The sequence below is a fragment of the Trichomycterus rosablanca genome, chromosome 13, assembly GCF_030014385.1.
Source record: "Trichomycterus rosablanca isolate fTriRos1 chromosome 13, fTriRos1.hap1, whole genome shotgun sequence".
NCBI classification, from domain to species: Eukaryota; Metazoa; Chordata; class Actinopteri; order Siluriformes; family Trichomycteridae; genus Trichomycterus; species Trichomycterus rosablanca.
In genome coordinates this window covers 36,820,723-36,842,571 of record NC_086000.1, presented here as the reverse complement: position 1 = coordinate 36,842,571, position 21,849 = coordinate 36,820,723, and the positions used below count along the sequence as shown (strand labels likewise).

The 21,849-nt window shown below is 42.0% G+C and overlaps 2 protein-coding genes across 3 annotated transcripts; one reads left to right on the top strand and one right to left on the bottom strand.

The window, feature by feature from the left end:
• The first annotated feature begins 577 nt into the window (after positions 1 to 577).
• On the top strand, positions 578 to 5,889 carry ppie (peptidylprolyl isomerase E (cyclophilin E)). 2 transcript variants are annotated; one of them, XM_063007033.1, is made up of 10 exons: positions 578 to 665; positions 2,163 to 2,261; positions 2,437 to 2,480; positions 2,609 to 2,635; positions 3,401 to 3,482; positions 3,990 to 4,093; positions 4,206 to 4,329; positions 4,847 to 5,032; positions 5,129 to 5,271; positions 5,717 to 5,889. In XM_063007033.1, exons 1-10 carry the CDS (start codon positions 632 to 634, stop codon positions 5,783 to 5,785), a joined length of 912 nt encoding a protein of 303 aa, XP_062863103.1. In that variant the 5' UTR covers positions 578 to 631; the 3' UTR covers positions 5,786 to 5,889. The 2 variants fall into 2 exon arrangements, with proteins under 2 accessions (XP_062863103.1, XP_062863104.1); XM_063007034.1 differs by lacking the exons at positions 578 to 665; positions 2,163 to 2,261; positions 2,437 to 2,480; positions 2,609 to 2,635 and adding an exon at positions 2,944 to 3,128.
• An 8,826-nt stretch (positions 5,890 to 14,715) lies between these two features.
• Positions 14,716 to 19,788, bottom strand: LOC134325344 (kelch repeat and BTB domain-containing protein 11). The gene is made up of 2 exons (XM_063007506.1): positions 19,516 to 19,788; positions 14,716 to 17,238 (listed from the first exon to the last, which is right to left on the bottom strand). Exon 2 carries the CDS (start codon positions 16,920 to 16,922, stop codon positions 14,907 to 14,909), a length of 2,016 nt encoding a protein of 671 aa, XP_062863576.1. The 5' UTR covers positions 16,923 to 17,238; positions 19,516 to 19,788; the 3' UTR covers positions 14,716 to 14,906.
• Between the last annotated feature and the right edge of the window lie 2,061 nt (positions 19,789 to 21,849).

Genomic DNA, 21,849 nt, shown 5'->3' with positions numbered 1-21,849 from the left:
AATAGTTTAGATAGACCCGAAATGAGCAGTTAATGCCTGAAAATCCAGTGTGACTGATAAAAATGACCTCCCAGTAACGAGAGAATATGGAATTAAAGCAGTTATTGCTGCTAAATGTGGTTCAACCAGTTTAAATTTGCAAAATAAGGGGATAATTACTTTTTTCACACAGCTGACCTGCCTCTAGCATAACACTGTTCCTTAAAAATCTGAAATTTAAAGTAATAAACATCAAATAAATTAGGCAATTACAGGGGGTCAATAATTTTTTGTACACCCCACAGAAAAGCCCCGCCTCTCTTGCTTCATGATTGGCTAGTACGACTTGCCTAAGCAAATTGATTGGTCATTTAAAACAGCTCTAACAAAATATACAAAATTGGAACCAAAATAAATTAAAAAAACAACAAAATAAGAAATTCTGAGATTTTCTGAAGTTCGGTTTTTATTTTACTGTTGTAATGCTTTAAGAACTGAATAATAAACATACGATTTTGAAACACGTAGCCAATCACATTGCGGAAAATACTGTAAGTAGCCAATCATTGAAGAGGATGGAGGAGGAGGCGGGGTTTGTCACAATGCAGGTGGGAAAAACACACTGTTGAAGTCCGGTATAGAAAAAAACAAGATGGCTGCCGCGGTGAAGCGTGTGTTGTACGTTGGTGAGTAAAAATGTCATGATTTTATTATAAATATGTTTATTTAATGTAGCTATTAAGTAGCGCCCTGTTTAGTTTTACTTAAAATGGAATTCGTTTTTAATTAGGTTGAATAATTGCTTAATAATCTAACCCAATTCCTGTGTTTATGAATGTGCTTGTTGAAATGGATGTGTAACTAAATGGACTACATGAATGAATGAATGAAAACTTGCTGATGTGTGTCACTGTCTGCAGTCAAGCAAGCTTTATTTAATCATGTCCCTTAAGAAAACAACCCTCTTTTGTCTGTTACAAACTCTAGTCGAACTTTAAGGTGCTGGTTTTGCAGCAGGAACTTATTTTCTGAACAGTCCATTGCGTTGTAAAGCTCGCTTGACTGTAAACAATGTTCAAGAGAGGCTTTATTGTCATTTCAGCTCTATACAAGTACATATTGAAACGAAACAACGTTCCACCAGGACCAGGGTGCAACATAGAACAAAAAGTGCAAGACAATACAGTACACAGTGCAGATAAACAACAGTACAATACATACAAAAATACATTTCTAATCTAATCAAGACTTGAGACAAGGTAACCAGTGTACCAGTAACCAGTGTACCAGTAACCAGTGTTCCAGCAGTTTGTAACAGCTGGCATACCTGTACATGTGGAGGTCAACACAATGTTTGGTATATAGGATGGTATTTGGAACACACCAGCTGTCCTCTGCTCTGTGTGCAGCTTCATGTCGATATATAAGGGCAAGCCGTAGCCTATTGGTTAAGGCACAGGACTAGTAATCCAAAGGTTGCTGGTTCAAGCCCCACCACTGCTGCTGTTGGGCCCTTGAGCAAGGCCCTTAACCCTCAGTTGCTCAGACTGTATACTGTAACTGTAATGTAAGTCGCTTTGAATAAAGGCGTCTGCTAAATGCTGAAAATGTAAATGTAAACATATTAAGTCCATGTGATTGACGCCACTTCAGTGTCTCTAATAGTTCGAGTTTTAGTGGTGAATGCAGCCCCACTTCCTGTCCTCATTTTATACCATATAATCACAGTATTTTAATTTTTGTATATGTAAAAAAGCTCCTGCCCAACACTTTCCTTTCATCGCTAGGTCTGAATAAATGTGCGGGCGGCACGGTGGGTAGCACTGTCGCCTCACAGCAATAAGGTCCTGGGTGTCTTTGTGGGTTTCCTCCCACAGTACAAAGACGTGAAAGTGAGGTGTACTGGAGATAGAACATTGTCCATGACTGTGTTTGACTTGTGTAAGCAGTAATTACCTGTCCTGTCATAATTGTAACCAAAGTGTAAAACATGACCTAAAAATCCTAATAAATAATAAGTAAATAATGAACGTGCACCTTTCCGGAGGGGTTTAATGTATGTTTAGTGTATGTTTATACTGTGTTAAGGCTACTTTATTGACCTAATTTTGTTCTCATGTTGATTAAAGTTGGTTTTATCTTTAGTAAATGTGCTTGTGGTGTGTTTGTGTCGTGTGTTGTAGGTGGTCTGGCCGAGGAGGCGGATGAGAAAGTGTTACACGCTGCATTTATTCCATTCGGTGACATCACTGACATTCAGATCCCTCTGGATTATGAGACTGGTAATAATAATAATAATGATCTTTCTTTATTCCTCTGCACAATAAATTATTTATAAAATACACGCATGTGCATTTAGAATGTTTACGGTTGAGATTTCATGTATTGTGCATGCAAAATTGGAATAATATTACAGTGTTGTTAGAAATTCATAAATGCTTTATTTTGTTTAAACAGAGAAGCATCGTGGTTTTGCGTTCATCGAGTTCGAACTGGCTGAGGTGAGTTTTGTATTTTTTCTGTAAACACTTCTGTATTTTTATAACCAAAACATCCAAAACACTTTCATTTCATTAGAGTTCATGATGGAACTAAAGTTTTGTGTTTTTCTCACCCGCTCTCCCAACAGGATGCAGCAGCGGCCATCGACAACATGGTGAGAGCTTCCGTTCAGATCAGGATTCCTTCCACATCCAGACTGACGTCGGGCGTTTCAAATAAATTCCGATACTGTAATGATTTTCAAATTGATTTGAAGTTTGTATTGAGGACTGGGTTGCATTTAGTCTTGTGCAAATGCTTGTGCACCCCTAGTTCTTGTTTTGTCAGTTTGTTGAAGTGGAAAATAAGTAAGTAAATTACTTTAGGAAACAAACATTTGCAAATCTGATCAATTTAACAATGATTTTTATTATAAAAAAAATATCGCTTTCATATATTCTTCTTTATTTTTTAATATTCTATTTACTCATTTTCCACCCAATCCAGTTGTGGCCAATCAGAACTTCTCTCTCTCTCTTGTCGCTTCCGAGCTCCTGAGCACAGTATTGCGTTTGATGAGCCATAGGCTGCCATCCGTGATCAGCACTTGCACAAGCGGCGTGGATCCCTGTCTCCCCTTATAGACACACAGCTAATTGTTTGTCTGTGTAAGTTCCGGGCCACTGTAGATGGGCACAGCGTGTTTTTCTACTATGCCACCTGAGCGCTCTTCACATGATCTTTATGCTTTTACTTGGAAAATTCTAAGTCAGAGTCACTTAGATAATAATGCACATCCAAAATATTGTTATGTAAAATGATTTAATTATCGGATTTATTATGATTAAATAAAAATTCACGTCCCTGAGTTGTTTCTGAAATACAAACGACAGATTAATGATAAAGTCACCTTACGTTCATGATTCGTCTTGTTTTACAGAACGAGTCGGAGCTGTTCGGTCGGACGATCAGAGTGAACATCGCCAAACCCATGAGGATAAAAGAGGGCTCGTCTCGACCTGGTCAGTACCCGCCGTCCTTATAGGAAAGTGTTCTTGTGTCCCAACTTCTCACATCAGGTTCAGTCCTGGAGGTTTTCAGACCAGTTTACAGATATTATTGTGAACCAGCTTGTCCAGAAGCTATAGTAACATCACCAACTGGGGTTCTGCTCACTGGGTTCAGTCTCTGCTTGGAGGATTTGGGGCGACGTGGTCTAATGCGCCAACCCGCTCAGGCTGGCATCACCGCTCAAGGTCGCTTGGACGAGCGGTGGAGGTAAACGGAGAGGGTAGCGCGCTCCTCTGTACGTGTTCAAGCTCTGAAAGACTCTAAGACTCCACCACTGTCTGGTGTAGAAGTGCTAGCCCGCAGCTCTCCTCAGCCAGAAGTCGCAACTGCAATAGGGAATTGGACACGTCGAAACTGAGAGAAAGGAAACTGGCTTATTTATCTTTGTGTTTTCTGGAGCTTTGATGAGGTACTGATGATGATGATGATGATGATGATGTGGTTTTTGTGCCCCTCAGTCTGGTCTGAAGACGACTGGCTGAAGAAGTTCTCAGGGAAGACGACGGAGGAGACCGAGGAGGCCGAGTCGGCAGGGGACGCGACCAAAACCACCACTCAGGATGTACGTAGCATCACTGAATCCACCCAGTCCAGACCAGTTTAAACCCGCTGTCTCGTCTGTGGTGAATAACTGGCATCGTGTTCATCGTGTGTGTGTATGTGTGTGTGTTCAGGGTGAGCCGCCGGCCAAGAAGGGCAGAGCCAACCCTCAGGTCTACATGGACATCAAGATCGGCAACAAACCGGCGGGGAGGCTGCGCATGCTGCTCCGGGCCGACGTGGTTCCCATGACTGCAGGTAGGGTGATGATGCTGTGAAATTGGTACAGATCAGGGTGGCATCGGTGCCATCACGTGGGCCCTGTAGTGCTTAGTGGGCACGGCCGTGCCACCTGGTCCTGTCGGGCACTCTGCAATTCCAATTCATCCCAAAGTTGTTTAACGAGGATTCTGATTCTGACTCTGTGAAACCACGTCTTTATGGACCTTAAAACATAAGGCCTGGCTCACAGTCGCAATTCCCATTCATCCCACAGTTGTTTAATAAAGGCTTTTTATCCTTACTCTGTAAAACTGCATCTTTATGGACCTTAAAACATAAGGCCTGGCTCACAGTCATAATTCCAATTCATCTCAATGTTGTTCAACAAGGATCCTGACTCTGTTACTGCATCTTAGTGGATTTTGGACAAAAAGGCCTGGCTCATAGTCTCAGTTCCAATTCATCCCAAAGTTATATAATGAGGATTCTGATCCTGAACTCCTGCTGATCCTTATTCCTGCATCCCATTATTATAATTTTTTTTCCTTTATAGAAAACTTCCGGTGCCTGTGCACACACGAGAAGGGTATCGGCTTCAAAGGCAGCAGTTTCCACCGGGTCATCCCTCAGTTCATGTGCCAGGGAGGAGATTTTACCAACCACAACGGCACGGGCGGCAAATCCATCTACGGCGGCAAGTTCGATGATGAGAACTTCGTCCTCAAGCACACCGGACCAGGTGAGGACCTGATCTGACCGGTTTCGACTCGTAACCGTGCCTGTCGGGATCTGCGTGTCTCGTTAAACGTCGTCTCTCTGTGCTCGGTGTGTGTAGGTCAGCTGTCGATGGCGAACTCCGGGCCGAACAGCAACGGCTCTCAGTTCTTCATCACCTGCGATAAAACCGACTGGCTGGACGGGAAGCACGTGGTGTTCGGGGAGGTGATGGAGGGTATGGACGTGGTGCACGCCATGGAGGTGCGTAGATCCCACGTTGGCTTATATATTATACATATTCATGCCTTTACGAGACACATCTGCCCCCACTAGGCTTTACACAAGATTTGGGAGTATGTCTATGAGGATTTCTGCCCATTTAATCAAAAGGGAGTGTCTGGCTAGCATTCGGCATTCCAGTTTGTAGTTCATACCAAAGGTGTTTAATGGGGTTGAGGTCAGGACTCAGGGCGTCCAGATATTTTTGGCAATATGTATCACTGCTAAAATGTATCTGGCTGGTATTTTATATATTTAATAAGCTCCTTAAATCAATTAATAAAAAATAAGAATAATTTAATTTATGAATGAATTGGTTACTAAATGTTATTAATTCTCGATTAAACTTTGTTTAATGAATAAACAGTTAGAATGCTGATGTTTTTTAATAAACTTTAATTAATTAATGGTTGTTTTTTTTCAACAGGCTCAAGGAACTAAAGATGGAAAACCCAAACAGAAAGTCATTATATCTGACTGTGGGGAGTACGTCTGAGTGTGTGTGTGTGTGTGAGTGTGTGTGAGTGTGTGTGATTTGGATCTACACCTGTTTTGTATGACTGATGTGTAAATATTGAATAAATCTTTTTTTATTTTGAACACCTGAATTCTGTTGTATTAATTATTATGAATTTAATACTGAGAGGCGTCCAGACTTTTTTTTTTGCAAAGGGGTTAAAAATAACTCATTCACACCTCACTCACATTTATTCACTCTCTCACTCGCGTTCATTCCATTACTCACATTCACTCACTTATGTTCATTCCCCTACTCACTCACGTTTATTCATTCATTCATTCACTCACATTCATTCTCCTACTCGCTTATTAAATCATGTTCATATATTCATTTACTTACGTTCATTAATTCACTTACGTTTATCTATTCATTCACTCATTGATTTGCTCTCTCATTTACTCACGTTCATTTCCTTACTTACTCATGTTCATTTATTCACTCACTTACTTTCAATAATTTACTCACATTCATTCCCTTACTTCATTTATTTACTCACTCCCGGTCATTCATTCACTCACGTTCATTCCCTCACTCACTCACGTTAATTCATTTACTCACTTATTCAATCATGTTCATTCCCTTACTCACTCACGTTAATTCATTTACTCACTTATTCAATCATATTAATTGCCTTACTTACGTTTATTCATTCTCACGTTCATTCATTCACTTACATTCATTCATTCACTGAAGTTAATTCATTCCCTTACCTATTCACTCATGTTCATTAATTCACTCACTCACATTCATTCCCTTACCTATTAACTCATGTTCATTAATTCACTCACTCACATTCATTCCCTTACTCACCTATTAACTCATGTTCATTAATTCACTCACTCACATTCATTCCCTTACTCACCTATTCACTCATGTTCATTAATTCACTCACTCACATTCATTCCCTTACTCACCTATTCACTCATGTTCATTAATTCACTCACTCACATTCATTCCCTTACTCACCTATTCACTCATGTTCATTAATTCACTCACTCACATTCATTCCCTTACTCACCTATTCACTCATGTTCATTAATTCACTCACTTTAAGTTCATTTCCTTTCTCACTTATTCACTCACGTTCTTTTACTCACGTTTATTCCCTTACTCACTTACTTCCCTTACATTTATTCCCGGTTCTCCGGTTTCCTCCCACAGTCCAAAGACATGCAGTCAGGTGGATTGGAGACACTAAATTGTCCATGACTGTGTTTGATATAACCTTGTGAACTGATGAATCTTGTGTAATGAGTAACTACTGTTCCTGTCATGAATGTAACTAAAGTGTAAAACATGACATTAAAATCCTGATAAACAAACAACATTCACTCACATTCACTCACTTACTGAGCTTATAGTACAAACTTGTTTTTGTTCCATTGTTCTAAGCTGTATTTATTTATGTATATTCATTGTTATAGTGACTCTGAATCCTGAATCAAATAAGAGCAAATAATGTTTTATTGTGTTATTCTTATACCGGACTCTCCTCTCAGTTTCTATTATAATTTTATATTTGATGTTTTTGATCTTTAATGGATGTAATCAGATCAAAAACATTAAACAGGACAGATTCCTGAGTTACAGGACCAGTGTTTTTCTCCAATCTGGTTAAGTCACAAGGCTTCAGTAGCTCTGAAATTCTGATTCCAGCTTAATGTCCGATGGTTTTTGGTGTCCAGCAGGTGGCGTCCTGGTCTTTCATATGAGATGATCCATCGGAACAGTGCAAGCCGGTAGTTTGTAGACTGAGGTGAATAATTTCATGATATTTAGAAGCAACAACAAACTGGACTCTCATTACAATTAATAATGAGTGATTTTATAGAGTTACTGTCATGTCTGTTGGGACTCTGGGATTTCTGTAACCGTTGTTTTACTGTGACAAAATAATTAAAACATACTCTGTCTTTAAAAGTGGATCTTTGTAGGCTACTTAACAAATAAATTTATGATCTACTGTGACCTTTTGTGCCCATCTTGATTAGTCTGACTGCAAACTATTACAAAATACATGAAACATAACATTTAGAAGCTAAAGTCTGAAGTACAAACATCTGAACCTCAGAAGCCAGGGGCCTTTTAGGAAGCAAACGTGGACTAAATATTGATCTTTTTAGCCCAAACACCACAAATGTATTTAAATGAAAAATCGAGCAGGTTGGCTGTGTTGTGTTGGGGTTGTGTGGCAGCCAGTGGCACTAGAAACATTATACAGTAGTTATCAAGCTGTTAGATGTAAATTTTAGAAGCAAATGCGGCACAGTTGAGAAACTAGAGCTGAACCGAGTAATTCAGAGAGCTACTCAGACTGACACATCATTTTATTTATAATAACAACCAAAAAATATCATCATTCTGACTGTAATCATAAAGTACAGAATACAAAAGCTCTAGCTCATCTCATATCGTCACAATAATGCAGTATCGTGGATAAATGTATTGTTAGATTATTGATAACGACACACAGGCAGGATGCAAACATTGTTCTGGTATTTTCATCACACAAACGTCACACGCCGCAGCAGCAGGTTGAGATTAGCTTCTTCTTCTTACTTGTTATTAGCAAACACACCATATAAGGAATATTCCAGATTTATAACGCTGTTTTATTTGTAAGTATTGCAGGTTAGAACACATTTCAACACATTTTCCTTTACTGAATAAAAGCCCAAAAAAATTAAAACCTAAACTTTTATTTCTCCATTCACACAAGCGGCTTCACTCAGCGGTTTACTGGGTTGCCCCATTGTACACATAAGCGACCTGGTTCATGCACAATTTCAAAGCTTCCGTTACTTTTGTGTGCATTTTATATACACACTTATGGCCAAAAGCTTTTGGACACCTGACCATGAGCTTGCTGGACGTCACATTTAAAAAACAAATGGTATTAAAATAGAACCTCTGTGTAAACTTTTCAGCAAGAACAGCCGCTCTTCTGAGAAGGCTTCTCACAAGACATTAAAGCTGGTCTGTGTATGGGAATTTGTGCCCATTCTGTGTGCTGATGTTGATGTTTCAGTTCATTTCTGAGCTGCTGAGTGGTGCTGAGGTCAGGACTTCATGTGCTTCATGTGTTAATAGAGCTTGCTTTGCTGGAATATTAAATGACCTTCCCTAAACTATTGCTGCAAAGTTGGATGCATGTAATTCCCTTTATATAACAGATTTATTACATCTCTTAGCAACTGAAACACATACAATAAAAATCAGAAGGGGCGTTAGCCAATACTTTTGTCCATATAGTGTGTAATGTAGATGTATTACTCGTATCAACTAGGTCACATTGCTGACTTCACCCAATCCTCACCACTAATGTCGAGCAAACAATCCACCTTCTGCAAGCTGTGGGAAGGAAACACATGCAAGGACACAGACAGCACCCAGTCTAACCAGCACGGTTTAAACTTCCTTGAAGCTAAGTTTTCTCAGTCCAAGGAAGCTACAGATGAAGGTAAACACACAGAATTCCGGAGTATTCCTCTAACTTCCAAACTATAACTAGGATTAGATTGCAATACTGGAATTGTCAACACCGAAAATAAGTTGGAAAAACAAAGTGGCTTGTAGAAAACCAGTAAGATTTGGGGTGTGTCCAGATTCCAGTTCCAGTCATTTGTTATGTTAGCGTAATGCCACGTAATAACTGTTTAACAAGTGCTAATAGCAGCCGGTACGACCTTCTTCAGTCTTAGTACCAGTAATAATGTTTCCATTTCAGCTTTTAGCAAACATAAAGCCAATTTCTAAAACAATAAGCAAATAATCTATAAGAAACTATAAGAATAAGTGCATTCACATCAGCTAATGCCTCATGGGAAAAAGACTTGTGCATCTAAAGTATAAAATAAAAGTCCTTCATTCACCTCACTCACCAATTCACCCTGGTCAGGCACGCAGTAGGGTCTGTCTGAAAACCTAGCGCTCTCTCTACACACACGCATTTTACGTCATCCTACACTCCTGAGAAGAGGGCGTGTCTAAATTCTTAAATCCCTCAAAATGCTCCTACTGAGGCGCCTTAATTCTGAGTGATAATCTGACCGAATGACGAGGGAGCGTCCGACGCCTCCACAGCGCTGAGGGCAATCCCAGCATTCAGTGCGGCACGACTTTTTTCACCAAAAAACTACAAACATGGTGGACGAATCTATGCGGAGCAACCAACAGAGTTCCGTTCAAATGTAAATAAATTCTCATTGATGTTTAATCTGTATAAAGGTGTAATTATACAAGTGTGGTTTATTTGTAAATTGGGGCGTCAGGGACAGTTTAACCGTTTTCGGTACACTGAGGGAGATGTTAGCTGGCGTGCTAGCGGGTTTGAACGTCCTGTGTTAGCTTAGAAAGCTAAAACTGCGGTGACAAAAGTAGAGCGTCTAAATAATCTGCCTCATGAGCTCCACGTCTCTACTGAGGCAGCTGATCAGGTAGGTATTAAGGAGCAGGGCGGGTCACTAGGTTTTCAGACAGACCCTGTGATCTACACCAGGGCAACATTCACTCACTTATTCACTCATTACAGATTCATCATGATCAAGTCACACAAAAACACCCAGCACCAGACGCCAATCCATCAAAGTACGGACTTAAAGGACAGTGTGTGTGTGTGTGAATGTGAACTAGATGTTTGCACAACGGTTATAAAATAATATAATAAATATTTACTTCCCTTCTCTCAGTCATCAGTAAAAATAGTTCTGAATGAAGTCGACTGTCTGGATTTGCAGCTCCACCGCCCGCCTGCTTGTCAAGCCTCCAATTAAATAAATCCTTGTAATTATTGCAGAGTTACTTCTGTGCTTCGTGCTTAAACCCTCAAGTGCTTTGTGCTCCCAAACAGCCTTCAGCTGTGAAAGAAGTGAAAGAAGCTAACGAGTTAGCATTAGCAAAACATTCCCTTGTTCAATGGCTTCTGCTTCAAGTATTTCAGAGGCATGTGCTCATGCTCGCATGTGCTAAAAGGTCCAGGTCAATAATCAGCGCGTCTATTTGCACCCGGGTAAAAATAACACTGGTCGCCAGATCATTCATTCATCCTTACCTACTTACTAAATTCTAATCAGGGTTACAGTGGGTGTGGAGCAAAGATTTTTTAACTTTAAATGATTTATTCTCACTACTGAATCTATCTATCTGCATCATTTTTAGGCATGAGTGTCACGAGAACATAGAAAAAAACTCGGGAACAAACAGTAACTATAGGTGGGGATCAAACCTGCATCTTTGGAGCTGTGCACCAACCAATAGAAGACTCTATTAGTGAACCTTAATAGCAAATATAGAAACTGGAACATCCAGTTGGATCCCAAAGGACATAGCATTTCCACACACAGTAAACATGAATGGGGATCAAACCTGGCTTTCTGAAGCTGTGCTGCACCAACACCCATCTCAGTCACATAGTTTTAATTCTGCCAAGTTAGTCAATCCACATATCGTAACCGTAACACCCCAGTGGAAAGGTTGGGATCAAACCTGCATCAATGGAGCTGCACTGCACACCAACCGACGACAGATTCCCTTCGTAATTAGTCAATCCACCTACCAGCATGTTTAAGAAGTGAAAGGAACCGGAATACCCAGTGGAAAGCCAGAACACTTAGAACAAGCAAAGAGAAAATATCCATACTGAATGTAAACAGAGGTGGGGATCAAACCTGGGTCTCTGGAGCTGTGCAGTACCAACAGCAGACAGATTTACATTGTTAACATTTAGCAAATATAAGAACCAGAACAGCCAGTGGGAACCTAAAGGACATAACATTTTCACACAGTAAACATAAATGGGGATCGAACCTGGATCTCTGGAGCTGTGCTGCACCAACACCCAACTCAGTCACATAGTTTTAATTCAGCCGAGTTAGTCAATCCACATACTGGCAGGTTCTATTAACCGTATCCGTAAGAGAAAATGTCCACCCTCAAAGTAAACAAAGGTGGGGATCAAACCTGCGTCATTGGAGTTGTACACCAACCAACAGCAGACAGATTCCCCTTGTGATTAGCCAATCCACCTAACAGCATGTTTAAGGAGTGTGTACCAACACCCGACTCAGTCACATAGTTTTAATTCAGCTGAGTTAGTCAATCCGCATACCGGCAGTTTCTTTTAACCCTAACACTTCAGTGGAAGAGTGGGGATCAAACCTGAGTCATTAGAGCTGTACACCAACAGACAGCAGACAGATTCCTCTCGTAATTTGTCAATCCACCTACCAGTATGTTTAAGGAGTGTGGAAAGGAACTGGAATACCCAGTGGAAAGCCAGAAATCAGAAAGAAAAAAGATAAACTGAAAGTAAAGGATGGGGATCAAACCTGGGTCTCTGGAGCTGTGCAACACCAACACCCAACAAATATTGGAGCTGGAATACCCAGGGGAATCTAAATAAATAACATTTCCACACAGACAGTAAACATGAATTGGGATCGAACCTGGATCTCTGGAGCTGTGCTGCACCAACACCCAACTCAATCACATAGATTTAATTCAGCCGAGTTAGTCAATCCAAATACCGGCAGGTTCTTCTAACCGTAACTCCTCAGTAGAAAGGTGGGGATCAAACCTGCGTCATTGGAGCTGTACACCAACCAACAGCAGACAGATTCCCCTTGTGATTAGCCAATCCACCTACCAGCATGTTTAAGGAGTGTGTGAAGGAACCGGAATACCCAAGTGGAAAGCCAGAACACACAGAACGAAAGTAAACAGAGGTTGGGATCAAACCTGGGTCTGTGGAGCTGTGCAGCACCAACTTGACCTGGTACCACCATGGTGCTCATAAAAGCTCATAAGGTACAGCTAGAGCTAGCCTAGCATAGAAAACTGGCTTACGTTACAATGTAATGCTTTAGCAAAGTATGCTAAGCTACCTTAAAACATGTCAGATATTTTCAGAGCAACTGGGGGCCTTGCTCAGGGGCCCAACAGAGGCAACCGGGCAGTGGTGGATTTTGTAGCAGTTACCCACCAACCACTAGTGCAGTATTTTATTCTCTTAGCTAGCACTGCCCATTATGGTTTGTTTTGTTTAGCTATAATGCTAGTTTACACTGCTAGGTTAGTTCTTTACCAGACTAGTTAGTAATACTGTACCCAAAATGCACGTTAGCGATTACCCACCATGATTTGTAAATCTGTTGTGAGCTAAAGGGTGGAAAACAACAACAAATTTGGGTTTATTTTTATTTACTCGGGTGCAAATAGCATCAATAGCATCTGTGCTAAATCCCATGCTTTAATGTGCAGTATTTCATTCATTTCTAGTACCTTTAATATTTAGATAACTTTATATTTTATTAGCTTAGCATCTTTGTTGTGCTTCTTGTCGGGCTATTTTGGATCATTCTGTTGCCAGATACACTACATGGTCAAAAGTATTCGGACACCTCACAATGACCTTGTTGGACACCCCGATCCAAAACCATGGACATTAGTAATATTATAGTAGCTTTAATATTTCACCTTTATTACATCAGGGTTTATTAAACTTTCTTTTAAGCGACGAAGGAAACATAATAAATCTTAATTTCGCTGTTGTTTGCTCTTGGTGATGTAGCATTAAAGCCTCCACAAGGGGGCGCTCGCGTATAAATTTATTTAGATTGATAGATCAATATTAATCCCATAGATTTATTTATTTAATTGGATTTTAACGTCAAGTTTTACACTTTGGTTGCATTAATGACAGGACAGGTAGTTACTGGTTACCCAATTCACCTCACTTGCACGTCTTTGGATTGTGGGAGGAAATCCACGCAGACACGGGGAGAACATGCAAACTTCACACAGAAAGGACCTGGACCGCCCCACCTGGGGATCAAACCCAGGACCTTCTTGCTGTGAGGCGACTGTGCTACCCACTGAGCCACCATGCCACCATAAATTTACTCACCCACTTTCTTAACCGCTTATCCAATTAAGGTCGTGGTGGGTGCTGGAGCCTATCCCAGCTTTTCAATGGGCGCAAGGCACACAGTAACACCCTGGATGGGGCGCCAGTCCATCGCAGGGCAGACACACACAAACACCCATTCACCTACAGGGCAATTCAGTGTCTCCAGTTCACCTCACTTGCACGTCTTTGGACTGTGGGAGGAAACCGGAGCTCCCGGAGGTAACCCACCCAGACACGGGGAGAACATGCAAACTCCACACAGAAAGGACCTGGACCGCCCCGCCTGGGGATAAAACCCAGGACCTTCTTGCTGTGAGGCGACAGTAGTGCTACCCACTGAGCCACCGTGCCGCCCGGAAAGTACGTCGATGTAATTTAATTAGTCAGTAAATTTAATATATATAATTAAACTTTATTATGAATGGCAGCCTTGACTCCTTTAGGAAGGCTTCCCACAATATTTTGGAGTGTGCCTGTGGGAATTTACGCCTACACTTGTGAGGTCAGGCAGCCATGTTGGGCAAGAAGGCAGTTGGCCTAGGGCAGTATCCTAGAGGTTAAGGTACTTGACTACTAATGGAAAGGACGCTGGTTCAAGCACCACCACTGCCAGGTTGCCACTGTTGGGCCCTTGAGCAAGGCCCTTAACCCTCAATTGCTTAGACAATATACTGCCACAGTACTGAAAGTCGCTTTGGACAAAGGCGTCTGCAAAATGCAGGATAGTCAGGGTTCCAAATCATCCCACTGGTTTTTAACAGGGTTATGGTCAGAGTTCTGTATAATATGGTTTTCCACACCAAACTTCAATGGTCAAACCAAACCACGTCTTTATTGAGCTTTGAATGGCCTTCCCCAAACTGTTGCCACATATTTAGAGCCATATTATATCCAATATCAGAACTCAATATTAATAGAAGTGTCCCAATACTTTTGTCCCTATAGTGTAACTGTTTCAAACATCCAGCTGCAAAAGTGCATGAATCAAAAGGAAAATGCATACCGGGTGTATATAATATATAATATTTATAATATATATAGGGAAAAATGTCCTGTTAAGGTGTCTTACGTACACATCCAACCGCCATGCATCCATAAACATTCCTAGTTTGCAGGAGATAAAGCTTTCCTCTTATTCCGACCGTCGATCCTGCTTCCCCGAATTTCAGGATCAAAGGAACTCCATCCTGATCAGACGTTTCGATCCCCCCGGTCCGGCAAGGTCAGAACGAACGGAAACAGCACTCCCTTCGCCTCCATGGGTGCTCTCAAGGGTTCCTCGGTGAATCGAGCTCCATCATCCTGTACGATGAACTGCAGAGTCTGGGCCTTGTTGACGCAGTAGATGCAGTCGCCGACGACGGCGCACCTGAAGGGCAGCGGACTCCCCTGCTGATGGGAGGCGCAGTCGTGCCACATCTTGACGATGGTGTTGTACTTGAAGACGTTGATGCCATGCTCGCGGTTGATGTCGAACCTGTAGATGAAGCTCTTGAGCGCCACCATGTCGGTGGATTTCTTCCTGCTGTTGTTGTACGGACATTCCTGCCACTCGTCCCGCTTGGGGTCGTACTTCAACAGGCGGTAGAACAGGGTCCCTCCGGATACGTACAGCTCGCCGTTGCACGTGGTTGCCTCGTGGGCGACCGCGAAAGCTCCTTTGGGTAAGGGTGCCACGTTGGTCCAACGGTCCATACGTGGGTCATATTTTTCCACAGTGAACAGACATTCTCCTCCAATGGCGTACAAGAAACCATCCATGGAGACCAACTTGAGTTGAGACCTTGCTTGGTTCATGGGGCGTATCTCGCTCCAGCGGTCTGTGACAGGATTGTAACAGAAGACTTTATCCGACGCCTTTCCTTTCTCCCCGTAACCCCGGATTCCGCCAGCGACGAAAAGGTAGTTATACATGCAACAGATGCCGCAGCCTTTGGTGTTGACGTCATCGGGCATGACGGTCAGAGTGCGCCAATCCTTGGTGCTCTCGTTATAGTAGTAGATCATGTGATTGTCCTCGAACGACGCTGCAGATAGAGGGCTCTGGGGTCGGCTGTTGCCCCTGCTCGGGGGTCTGCTGCCCACCCTTTCGAAGACGTCATTGATCTCCGCGGCCATCAGGCACTTGCAGCCTTCCATGCGGTTTCTCAGGACCAGGTCCCGTTCGGAACCCGAGAGGCGCCCGTAGACCGCAGGATCTCGCAGGACCTGCAGGAAGTTGTCGCTGATGAACCGGTACGCGGCCACCTTGAGTTCGCTCAGACGCTGCTTCTTAGCAATGCTCAGAATCTCGTAGCAGTTCTGCGTCGTGAGCTGGTCGGACATGGCGTCGATGGCGGCCTGGACGGCGCAGGGGATCTGCAGGATTTTGGCCCCTGTGACGACGTCCACCACGTTGTCCTTGCTCACGTTCATTTTGGATGTGTAAACATAATCGATCAGCACAGACAGGGTCTTGTAGTTCACCCCTTTTACTTTCAAGATGTCCCGAGAGAGCCTGGCCTTGAAGTAGTCGCTCTTTTCGGCCAACACCGACTTGTGCGCTTGGATCTTCTGTCCACCCACTTCGATGACTAGATCAGGGTTCTCTCTGACTACGACTGCACCCGTTCCCCCATTCCCAGTGTGCTTTACTGGTTCATGTGCAGAGTGTACTGGCCTGTACTGGCTTGCACCAGCTGCTTGTGCTTCACCTAACAAGTTACCCAGCGCTTGTTCAAGCGTCCTTGTGTCCCTGGAGTCCGAAAAGGAGTCCTGAGAAATCGACGAAATGTTACTAATGATGCTCGGACTGCGCACGACTTCAGCCTCGTGAGAAGACGTAGCCGTTTCCCCGCTGCTCTCCATCCTCGAGCTGTGTGAGGGCCCGTCAGCCGCAGTTCCATTCACGTTGCTTTCTACCTTACCTCGCGTCTTCACCCTGAGGTCGACGGTCTGAACCTGATCCTGAAACCCACTGTCACTGGAGTTGCCATGTTGCAGATGTGCTCCAATGCCGAGGCACTGCTGTCTCAAGCATCCAGTTTCCTTCAAACCCACAGATTCAGGACTTTCCCAGGATCTTGGTGGTATTCCAGTCTCTGAAACTCCAGCTCTTCCCAGTGTTGGAGTTACGTCGTCGCTCTCTTCAGTGATGATCGGCGACTCCAGGTCATCGTGGTCCGCAGCATGAAATATAACGTCTGCCTTTATCGTAAACGTGTTCATCCTTCGTAATCACAGTTGGCACCTTGGAGAACTAAGGGAAACGATCTGATTTGTCAGTTTTTGCCAACGCTGACACTACATCTCACAAAGTCCCAGCGGCTCTCAAGGCTGATTGACGTTCATTAATTAGTCCAGCGTTTTATTTAGAGACAGCATTACTTGATCTATCCCAGTTGGCCTGCCTCAGCACTGCAGCTTCCTTTTCTAGGTTTTAGCCCCATCAGAAGGCTTCACTGCTCATCAATAACAGGTGAAAGGAGGTCCACGATTCATTCCTGCATCGTTTCCACTCCTGATGCCTCCCTGTTTGTCAGCTCTGTATTAAAAAAGAAAATAAACACTATTTAGCTTAGAAATCCCCACTTTCCAGCAACTACTATTAAAATGTGACATGCATTAATTGCTTGGGATGAGGCAGCAGAACTCTCCACATAAAAACTACTCCTGCCAATAACACTCGTAAATAGAGTAACTTAAGCATTCCCTTTTTTAAAAGTATTCTACGGTCGCTAGGGTGGCGCAGTGGTAGAACACGCTAGGACACCAGTGCTGACATCTACCAGCAGGCCGGCCACCCATAAGAATAATGATTTGCTCACCCAAAGGTTGGGAATGCCGGAGGGGATTCCTCATAACTCTTTCATTTACGCATAATAGAGATCGGTAAATGACTCTCCTGATCCAAAAAGGCGACTTTTTTACATGCAGCAGCTTCTCCGGGTCCTTTTTGGGCTCTTGTAGGTATTGTAGGTCCTCGTATTTATGGTACTGTTTTTTATCTGCACTATGTATACGTGTATTGCACTTGTGTTCTGTGTTGCGTCCTGGTCCTGGTCCTGGAGGAACGTTGTTTCAGTATGTACAGACGTGTTAGAGGGGGGTGTGTTGATCAGGAGTAGAGGTCAGAGTAAATATATATGACTATAATTAGGAGGGAAAACTGGACAAATGCAAAATAAATTGATAGATAAGTAAAAATGTACTCTACCCAACCCTTCCTGAAGTGGAACTAGAATTTGGAATCACTGCTTAATGGTGACGTCACAAAATTGGATGTTTATGCCAAGTTCACACTACACGACTCTCGGATCTGTCAGACACGACACGACTGGATCTCTTGTATTCTGGAGTCTTTTAAGTCGTCGTGGCTTTCACACTACACGACTGATCAGCGATAGGGGGTCACACACTGAACCATCTATCACCATGAGGAATCGCAGACGAGTCTGTCCGGGCTCCCAAACTACATTTTGTCATGAAAACACGCGAGAAGTGACGAGAGGTTTAATGATACCACGTCCAAATTCAGAGGGGATTGGGCTACGTGACCAGCAGGGGGCGTCTGTTCTGTAGTGAGTTGGAGGTTAATAAATATTTTTTGCAATGCATCGTGGGTATTATGGTCTAGCGAGGACGATAAGATCACAAATACTGTAAAGCTTGTATGTGATGATGTACTCTGATAGAAACTACATAATGCCCCTGAACCACATCGCAACCTGCTCGCAACGCATCTCACAGTAGATGATTTTGAGTCACCGACTGGTCCAGATATTTAACATGCTAGATATTTTTCTTGAGTCTGCAAGCGATGGGCGAGCTGCGCAGATCGAGTTGTCGAATGGTTCACACATAGCGAAATAGAGCCCCGAGCGAACAGTGAGTTGCTTTCGAGCCGCTATGTCTAGCGGCGACCAGCCAGCGAACAAAAATCAGGGCAAAAATCATGTAGCGTGAACCAGGCATTAGGGGAGAATAATGCAGAATTTCATGCAGTTCCATGTTCAACTACTAGATGGCGCCATTAATGACATTGCCAGCAAAGCAAATACACACAGACCATAAACTACTGCAAATTGTTATTTGAAATAATAACGATAACATTGGTCGTGGAAAACAGGATTCGATTCTTATCTTCCTGTCTGTAAGAAGTCTGGCATGTTTTCCCAGCATCAACATGATCTTTAATTATTTTTTATGGTCCTATGGATTCCTCCAACCTCTCAAACATGCAGATGGAAGACTGGCTGCTCTGATGGCTCCTAGGTGTAAATAAGGTGTGAATACAGATTAAAGATGGACCTGAGATAAACTTGTGCCCTGCTCAAGGTGTATTCACGTCGTACAAGTGAATAAGTGAATGCTTTAGATTATAAGACCCAAATCCAACCCAGACTTGAAAATATTGGCACCAGGGGGTAACAGATTCCAAAAAAGGGTGTAAACAAAGTGAGGTACCACAGTAACCCCACACAGTAATGGATTACATAGGATCGTTGTATCCTCATGAGTCCAGCACTTCAGGAGCATGCGCAGTGCACAGCCTCAACAACAGGAACAACGAGGACAGACTAGAATACAGGAGTGGATAAACAATACAAAGAGGAAAATAGAATGTACACATTAAATGCCAATTTACACTAAAGAAAAGATCATTTCCTTCATTTTATTGACTTTTACTTAATGACTGAGTATTACTGTCAATCTATTAGCACTATATCCATATTCTAAATAGCACAACCTGTTCAAAATGAATAATTCATATTCCTTTAAAGCAAACTATCATAAAATATCAGTTCAGATCAGTACATACGTGTCAAATCGGATTTTATTTTCCCTCCTGGAATATTCCTGTTATATAAGAGATAAACTGCAGGTGATTCTTGCTTCATCTGGGTAATTAATCCTCTCCAAACAGATCCATCACGTTTAATAATTCATTCACTTCTTAATTAATCCATTAAACCCAGTAGGTTTCATTTCTATCCCTGATTCCCAGTGTTCTCAGTGTCTCCCTATAATATTTCCACGACAGTAGTGATCAACGCCCATCGCTTCTCCTGCATTAATCCCTCCAGTATGAACATGTTCGATCCTCGGCTGTAATCTGGTGGATGTTGGATTTCGGTGTTGCAGTGCCCTGTAGTGCTGGTATAAAGGTGGTATAAAAGGGTAGTTTTGGGTGAAACCGCACCTCCTTTCTGTTTTTAACCCTACACATCAAATCTGATCCAGCTCACTACTGTAACGCTCGGTGCTGCTCCGCATGTGGAAGGCCATAAGTGACAAAACAGATTAAAATGTGCTGTGGAATCTCAACATGATCAAAACGTAAAAAAATTCACACTACACTACTTCTTTAGAAATAGTATTTATCTTATGCTATTTTTCTATTTTTGTGTATATATTAGAGATGTTCACAAGTCCCAGAATACATGTCACGAGTCTTTAGGCTAGAGTCCGAGTCAAGTCACGAGTCAATATAATAAACACAAAACATATATTGTAAATGTAGCGTAAAAACAAATAATTAAAAGTTCAGATAAAAACAACAACAGATTAGCGAGTGTATTTATCCGTTTTACTTCGTGTCTTTACTTTCCTCCTCATTGTGTAAATGAATGTAATTTCTGTAACAACAAGGTTCCAGTTAAAAGCTTCAACTGATACGTTTTGTTTTCATTACAGAACAAAAGCGCTCGATAAATCACGGCACAGCGGCCAAAATCCAAAACACAGCAAAAACAATCATAACCGCTGCTTACCTTAGCTTCTGTTCTTCCAGATGCTATTACATTTATAAGCGTGCGTCCCATTAGGAACAGAATCCGTTATTTTGTAAACGTGCTTATAATTAAAAACCTCCAAACTTTTCCCGGTCGTGAAGTAAAACAGGAAGTCGTTAGAAAGCCGATCGAGCGTTTCATTACCACGTCATCTGTGTGACGCAAACTGAATAAATGCAAATAACAGCATTTCTTACTAACAATTACTAACAATTACTAATATATATTTATGATCCGACATCATTCTGATCATGTCATTTATATATATATATAAAATTGTCACACGTAACTTATGTTAAAACATGCTGGCGTTTGTTGTATACAAGTCATTTCTTGCGAGTCACGAGTCAAGTCCGAGTCATTTCAAGTTCGAGTCCCCATCTCTGGTATATATGTACATTTTTGCTTAGCTCGTAAAAATATCCACATGGTATACTGCAGCACTCCCCAACCTTTTTTGCACCATGGACCAGTTTCATGTAAGATATAATGTCAGGGACCGGCGGGGGCGGGAGGATTTAAAATAGAATAACTATACTACTCACAAATGATGAGCTTTGAGCTTTTTTTTGCTGCAACGAGATGCTGCTCCCACCTAGGGGTGGTAGGAGACAATAATAATAATAATAATAATAATACATTTTATTTATATAGCGCTTTTCAAGATACTCAAAGACGCTTTACATAAGACAAATAATCAAAACAAATACGTACATACACCATACAAATCATAGTACAAAATCAAAATAGTACATCAACATCAAGAATAATTAAGATAAAAACAAAGAGAGCAGCATAAGACAGTTCATTAAAAATTAGCTAAATTATGAGAGAGAACAACAAATATAGAACAATTTCTTAAAATTAGACAGAAGCAGGACAGATTCACATGCAATCAGGAAACTGAAAACTTTACAAGTTTTAGGATCTAGGACTTCACATTTCTGTCGTGATCTAAGTATAAAAACTATTAAAAAGAATAGCAAAAATAAAAGCATTTATTTTGTGTTGTTACAAGTTAAATGCCACTCTGAATAGATGAGTTTTGAGAAGTGACTTGAATTTGGACAGGTCAGGACAATCTCGTAGGTGTTTGGGGAGAGCATTCCATAAAGATGGAGCAGCTATGGAAAAGGCCCTGTCACCCCAGGTCCGGTGCTTGGTCCTAGAGGGTATGGACAGTAGGTTAGCCTCAGAAGAGCGAAGGCTACGGGAGGGAATGTGCTGATGGAGCAGGTCGGTGAGGTAGGATGGGGCCTGATTATGGAGAGCTTTGTGAGTGAATAGAAGAATTTTGAATTGAATGCGTTGAGCAACGGGAAGCCAATGAAGTTTTTGTAGAACAGGTGTAATATGATCAC

Bases quoted from the DNA above. Each gene is read 5' to 3' on its own strand.
- LOC134325344 (XM_063007506.1), bottom strand. From the start codon at position 16,922: ATGAACACGTTTACGATAAAGGCAGACGTTATATTTCATGCTGCGGAC.
- ppie (XM_063007033.1), top strand. From the start codon at position 632: ATGGCTGCCGCGGTGAAGCGTGTGTTGTACGTTG. The intron at 2,262-2,436 runs GTAATAATAATA...TTGTTTAAACAG, and splicing joins CCCTCTGGATTATGAGACTG to AGAAGCATCGTGGTTTTGCG. The intron at 2,481-2,608 runs GTGAGTTTTGTA...CTCTCCCAACAG, and splicing joins TCGAGTTCGAACTGGCTGAG to GATGCAGCAGCGGCCATCGA.